General features: G+C 36.2%; 1 protein-coding gene across 1 annotated transcript; it reads left to right on the top strand.

Annotated features, from left to right (window-relative positions):
- The first annotated feature begins 6,094 nt into the window (after window positions 1-6,094).
- On the top strand, window positions 6,095-6,802 carry LOC145813821 (uncharacterized). The gene is made up of 2 exons (XM_082909935.1): window positions 6,095-6,258; window positions 6,511-6,802. Exons 1-2 carry the CDS (start codon window positions 6,095-6,097, stop codon window positions 6,800-6,802), a joined length of 456 nt encoding a protein of 151 aa, XP_082766061.1.
- Window positions 6,803-7,140: the final 338 nt, after the last annotated feature.

The following is a 7,140-nucleotide window of genomic DNA, read 5'->3' as shown; positions in this document are numbered from 1 at the left end:
TCCTTAATGCATATGAAAGAAACTGATGGCAACGACAATGGTACATGTGATATCGTTAACCGTAATGGTTGTTATTTATGTCTGTTGTACATTCCTTGTATATATTATGATTGATTGCTATGCAGAACGTGGTGAGCATATGGATGGAAGGTCCGGAAGATTCTACCTCTGCCTGGTTAGATAAAAAGAAAAGGAAAATTGTACGACATATGTAAGAAAAAAAAAAGGAAAAAAAAAAAAGAATTGTGACAATTTAAATAATAAATAATTATGGGAATTATTACCTCTGTTTATCTTATGTAAATTGGGGAACAATACAAGACATGTAGATGGGGTTAAGGCAACCGTGTTGCACTGTGGAAGCGTGGTGAAGGTTCGAGCAGATCGGTAAGACAATCTATATGTCAATGATTAGGTAAGACGTATGTTATTGGTTGTTATTTTTTTGGATTGAAAGTTACTTATCGTCTGTTTAGATGAAGTGACTAAACTTTAAGTATGGAGTATTTCTAATATTAAAGGAAATGATATATTCTTTCTTGTCATAACAATGTTTAGATTTGTGATTTTCAGAAATTACAGCATTTGAGTATTTTGATAAGATGTGTTTGTGTGCTAACTGAAATTGTGTTGAGTATGATTGGCTGTAAGGAGAAGTTATGCATATAATGATCCCTCTTAGAATTGTGTAATTTGTTATGGAAACCTGAAATCTAAAATTTGGAATTTGAAATCTATAATCTGTATTCTGTCATCCGTAACCTGTAATCTGTTCTATTTATGTGTAATCTATAATCTACAATCTATAATCGGTTTTGTTTATGTGTAATCTATACTCTGCAATCGGGATTTCTTGTAAGGAACGGTTGAATGACATGAGGAACTCCACCTATATTACGTGTCTGCTCTTATGACACTCGTAGAAAGATAGGTAGTCATTGACTAATTTGGAATCGAAACTAAATGACTGGTAATCTGATAAGTTACTGTAAGAATTAAAATCCTACCTCTGTAATATTAATGACTAAAGATTAAGAAATCATTTCCATGACGTGTTTCTGTGTAACTCTGTAAATGTCGGATATGGTGAACTGCCAATTTATTCCTCTGTTTTGAATTAGAAACTATAACGTAAACTGTTCTGCACGATATTTTGGATTTTAGTAGAAATAAATGGTTATGGGAATAATCCATATTGATGAGGGGTTAGCAATATGTACTGGGCATTACCTCCTCTGGTATATTTAAATAATTTGTACAATACGCGCTATGTGGTCCCGAATTGATTTACTATCATGTTGAACTGATCTTGTCAAGAATTCTAACTCTAATCTCAGTTGGTCAAATCACTTTATCGCTATACTACTGAATTTCTAGACATTATGGAATCCAGATGGAGGTGATTATTGTATACTTAGTGAAATTTATGACCCCACGAATGGGTCTTGTAGCACCTATGTACGGGAAGTAACTGGATACTCTGTTTTTGTTAAATGACTAAACCACATGATTGATTCATGATTTTTGTATGACTGTCTGTGGTTCACTGCATACTATTTCTCTTAAATTGTAAATACGGACCGATGTGATCAATCTTGCGCCCTACGGTTGATAAGGAAGGAACTATCTGAAGCACAGAGTGTTGAAAAAATAAATAAAAATTGAATGCTCAATAAGGGAGGATATAGTACCCTACTATTATGACTGATTAACTAAATATAATCCTGAGCTTGATTTCTAACTTTATCTTTGAATAACTCCCTTTGCTCGGAATGATGGTTGTTATATTTGTACCTATTGCTCAGATTTGAATTTTTAACGGTAGGACTAAATGCCTATAATAATATGTCTGTATGAATTTGCAAAACTGTATATTCCTTGCTTGATATTATTATAATTGTTGAATCGGAACATGGTTCTCTTTGTGCTACTGTATTTAGAAGTAATGCTATGAGAAATTAACAATGTGTATTGTGACCCTTCTTTCTATCATACTGGTCTTGTTAAGGACTATAGCATATAATTCTGAACCAATATAATGGTATGCTTTTGGAAGTAGGGGAATGCCAAGAACAGATTATGAAGCTAGTGACTATATCCTTAAGCGACTTATTCGTGATTGTTGGAATGAGGTATACCTTGGCAAATAGGCGGTACCTTGTTGGTGGGCTCTAGTATTCGATTCCATTATGCATAATACGAATTGAATTTAACTACATAATTAATTCCTTTTGAAAACAATATATATAACTTTAGCTAACAATTCGTCTCTAAGCGACTTCTGATATGTGGTTTACCAAGTAATGAAGTTTGCACATGAATCATTAATACTGGGCCGATTTGGTTATGAACATCGTAACGAACATTCGTCTTCTTACTGTAATTCAAATTAAGGTATATCATAGGAATATATGAATTATGTTCTTAAGGAAACAATATTTACTATATTTCAGTATTTGAGAATCGTGTGTCTCTGTATTTAAGGATTGACGTCATGGAACTTAATAACAGGAAAATATTGTGATTATAAACTCTGCCTGTTAGGGATTTTATGCCTTGAATGTCCTGCCATGGACTCTTGTAGTCTTATTTTAATCAACACATGATCCTGTGAAATAAATATATGGAGTAGTTTTCTTTTATTCTACATGCCTAATATAGACATCAAAACAACTAGTTGGGTAAAACTGTGAAACGCTTCTTATGTTGAGAACTTTGGAATAACTGTAGTGAATATCGGATTAACCCAAGAATTATTCGAACTGAGGAATTACGTGAACATCTATAACAGAATTGGACAATAGTGTAAGATTGGGATTTCTAATTTGCTACATGGTAAGACAAGTTTGAGGGACCAAACTTAATTAAGGGGGGAAGAATGTAATAGCCCGGCCCTCGTATGTGTTTCTGGCATAATTTTAATCCCTTATTCTTTACATTTAAATGTTTATTGAGAAATTTTATGTGAAATTAAGTTTAAGTAAGTGAATCTTATCAATATAGATTCATATCTATCAAAAGGAGAAATATCTGTCACAATTGGAATGTTTGAATCAAAAATTGAGGGTCTTAGAGACTTGATAATCCGAATTTGATTTTATATTTGAAATCAACATAATTTTTAAGTAATAATAAGCATTGCTGTGAAATTTCAATTTAGGATGATTAAACGACTAATTTTTGTCCTATTCATTTCCTATAGATATATATATGTGTGTTCTTTGAACCTTTGACTTAGAGTCATTACAAGGAATTCCTTGAGAGAGAGAGAAAAATAGGGAAGAAGAGGGTTTGAAGGGAAGAAGAGGAATTCATCCAGAAGGTTGGGGAATTGAAAGGGATTGTAGGGTTTAAAGCTTAAGGTATGTTAATCTTACTTGAATTAAGTTTTTCTTGGAGATAATTAAGATCTTCTTGTTAATCATGTAAATTAGAGTGTGTGTTGGTTAAATTGTAAGATGTTTAATCATTGGATTCCTTTGGAGTTAAATTGGGTTATGTGAAGGGAAATTTACATCTTGTTTCCTTGTTATCTCATGAGAATACTCAACTATGTGTTTGGATTATAAGATTAGGTGGCTATGTATATATGTGTATAAGTGAACCCAAAAGAATTAGATCTTTGGAAAGGATTGTGATTAGTGTGATTATGAACTCAAAGTAATTGAGGATCTAGGTAGATTTGTGATTAATTTTTATATGATTTAGAGCCTTATTCTTGTGTTAAATTCATCTACTTTGAACCTTTTTATGTGTTTGCAAAGATGGGTTTTGTATGAACTTCGGACTGCCAAAACAGGGACACGGCCGCTTGTGCGGAGGTCATGGCCACTCGAGCGGAGAAGAGGAAAAAAAATGGGATTTTGGTTCTGCTTTCTGCTGCTCGTGCGGTGAAGGGGGACCGCACGTGCGGCCCATGTCCGCTCGTGCGGAGGGTACTGCCGCACGTGCGGCCCAGACCGGGAAAAAATGTCTGCTCAGTTTTGCATGCTCGACCCTCTGATATTTTTAGAATATTTTTTTGATGATCTTAAGATGATTGTAAATTCATGCGAAACGTGATGACTCCGAAAATGATTTAACAAGAAAAAGTGAAATAAATTGCAAGTTATGAATGTGTGCAGGACACACTCCGGGAGGAACTAGCACGCTGTCACAACACTGTGAGTACTAGTACTATGATCGTACATTTACTCTCCGTTCATAACTCTTATTACTAACGCTCTGCTCTTTGCAAGTGACTATGTTAACGTCTATGTTGGTTGGAAATCAATATGAACGTTGAAAGAGTTTGTTACATCGGTATGACTCGGGAACTACTCTACATTCCGGTTATGCTTAATGGTTACCGTTAATGTGCTGTAACCTGTAAATTACCTAAGACTCCGCATAAGAATTGCATGCGAACTAGCACTACTGTGGTTGACATAAAGACATTATGAATATAAATCCCGCTCAGTGGGAACATGATCTCCTGAATGTCCTATTCGGGACTCCTACAGTTTGGTTGGTTTAACATATGTTTTATGACATAGACATCTGTCTAAAATGGATTATTGGAATGAACAATCAGATAGAACTACGGGTTACTTGAATATTAGTAACCATTGAGAAATTATGATGAAGATAAAATTGACCTATAATGACTCAACCTGAGGAAAGAATTGAATACCAACAATATTGTTACATGACTCACGTTATGTTATGAACTATTCTGTCCCTATGAATAGTACTGTAATGATTCATGCACTTATGTGAATATTTATTATTAATACTCTGTTATATACGAGACAACTACGTCAACTTGTAATAAAGCATGGAAGAAATTTATGTGCACCACCGTGTGACAGTATACTTAAGAATTTGGGATTATTCTGTACTGTATATCCATTTCGATTATCCATTTCGACTATATTATGACATGACACGAATGATTTGGTTTTAAAACCTATTGATTTCAGATATGGAACAAAGTGTTGTATGGAACTAAGTGCTGCAGTGCGAGTCACCTCTAGAATCCGTACGAGACACCTCTTGAGTCCATATATATGTGAACTAGGCCTATGGCCGCTCTATATCTGTTAGGCCTATGGCCGTTCTATATCTGTTAGACCTATGGCCAATATGTATTTTTTGGTATGAAACAATGTGATGTACGGAACTAAGTGCTACAATGTGAGTCACCTCTAGAATCCGTGCGAGGCACCTCTTGAGTTCATAAATTCTGATGCGGACTGTATGCCGTTCTGCTAAGGGCAGTATGCCATTCTGATAAGGGCTTAATGCCATTCTGATAAGGGCTAAATCCCATTCTGTTTAAGGGCTCGATGCCAATTCTTTCAAGGGCTTAAAGCCATCATGTTTAAAGACTGGGCCTAAGGCCGTTATGAAATTAGTACAGAATCAGATTAACCACATGATCTCTGCATTTACACATGCATTGATATATATATATATTATATTTAAAGTTAAGCATTGAATTGTTTAAATACTATTATTCACCGAGCTTGGCTCAATCTGTGTTTTGTCTGATTCTGTAGGTAATCCATCTGGAAGTCAGTCTTAACCTTGGATGCTTGTCTCTCTTTTGTCAGCCTTAGGGGGTCCATGCACTTAAATGAAGCCCGTGCATCTTCGTGGGGTTTTGTTAAGCTTTTAGCTTTGTGTTTGAAATGTCTGTTTAAAGTTGTAATGCGAATAACTCCTTCCTTCCCCTAATGTTTTGTTATACGCCCAATTATGGGGCTAGGTCTGTATACATATATGCATGCATAACTAACTTCTTAGATGCACATTGCTATGTGTCCATCTATCCGATGCAAAGTTTGTGATCCTGGCATGATAGTAATAGCTCGATGGATGTAGTTTTTGTTGCTGTACGTTGTTAAATGCTTCCGATCAGGCCCCATACGTTATGTATACCAGGTTAAGTGTCCGTTTCTGAGTAGGTCATGCCCAAACTTTTAGGGGCAAGTTCGGGGCGTGATACTATTGGTCTACTATGGAGAAGGATTGTATTGGTTTTGTAGGGTGGTGTCATAAATGTCAAGTCCATGCCAATCGCATGAATATCCTGCCGTCAAAACTGTACAACATGACTTCGCCACGAACTTTCTCATTCTGGGGAATTGGTGTTATTGGTGCAGTCTCGCCGAAATGGTCAAATGGGCATGAGTACATCCTAGTGGCAATTGATTATTTTACGAAATGGGTGGAAGCTTTGTTCTATGCAGTGTTGAAAGCATCGCATGTAGCCAAGTTTATCTGAAACAACATCATTTTCCGATACGGAGTTCTAAATGAGATCATCTCAGATAACGGCTCGCATTTCAAGAAAGAAGTGGTGGAACTGCTTGATAAATACAAGATGGCTTTTCACAAGTCATCCACATACAGACCACAGACTAATGGAGTTGTTGAAGCCACTAATAAGAATATCAAGAACATCTTGTGGAAGATGGTAGAACCAGATTGGCCGGATTAATTGTCGTTTGTGCTTTGGGGCTACAGGATGTTAATCCGAACATCCACTGGAGCAACTCCCTATTCGCTAGTATATGGGATGGAAGCTATTCTGCCAATTGAAATCGAAGTGCCATCATTGCGGATTATAGCTGAGTGTCAGATAACAGAGGTAGATTGGCAACATAGCAGGTTTGAGAAGTTGATGTTATTTGATGAAAGAAGATTGAGGGCATTGTGTCATGTCCACGGCTACCAACACAGAATTGCTAGGGCTTTTAACAAAAAGGTTAAGTCTAGAAATCTCAAGAAAGGAGACATGGTGTTGAAAGACAACTGAGTTCCCATCCATGACCCCAGGGGCAAGTTCAAACCAAATTGGACTAGTCCTTACATCATCAAATCAATCTGGTCAGGAAGGGCGATTATTCTCATGGATCTACATGGCTTGGAGTTTTCACAGCCAATCAACATGGACAAGTTGAAAAAATATTACTCCTGAGAGGCTCGCTAGGCTGAAAACCCGAAAGGGCAACCCAGGCAAAAGTTAGAGCATGAAAAATTAGAAATGAAGAAAAACTGAGCTCGCAAGGTTGAAAACCCTAAAGGGAAACTTTGGCAAAAGTTAGAGCGTAAAAGCAGAGAGTTAATACTCGAGTAATCTTGAACCAAACTACG

Source organism: Camellia sinensis, chromosome 2 (assembly GCF_055761805.1).
Source record: "Camellia sinensis isolate YWXY chromosome 2, ASM5576180v1, whole genome shotgun sequence".
In the NCBI taxonomy this organism is placed as follows: Eukaryota; Viridiplantae; Streptophyta; class Magnoliopsida; order Ericales; family Theaceae; genus Camellia; species Camellia sinensis.
Note: the sequence above shows the minus strand (reverse complement) of the source record. Positions and strands in the feature narration are given on the sequence as shown.

Coding starts and splice junctions, on each gene's coding strand:
- LOC145813821 (XM_082909935.1), top strand. CDS start 6,095: ATGACTTCGCCACGAACTTTCTCATTCTGGGGAATTGGTGTTATTGGT. Junction 6,259..6,510: donor AAAGCATCGCATGTAGCCAA/GTTTATCTGAAA, acceptor TTGGGGCTACAG/GATGTTAATCCGAACATCCA.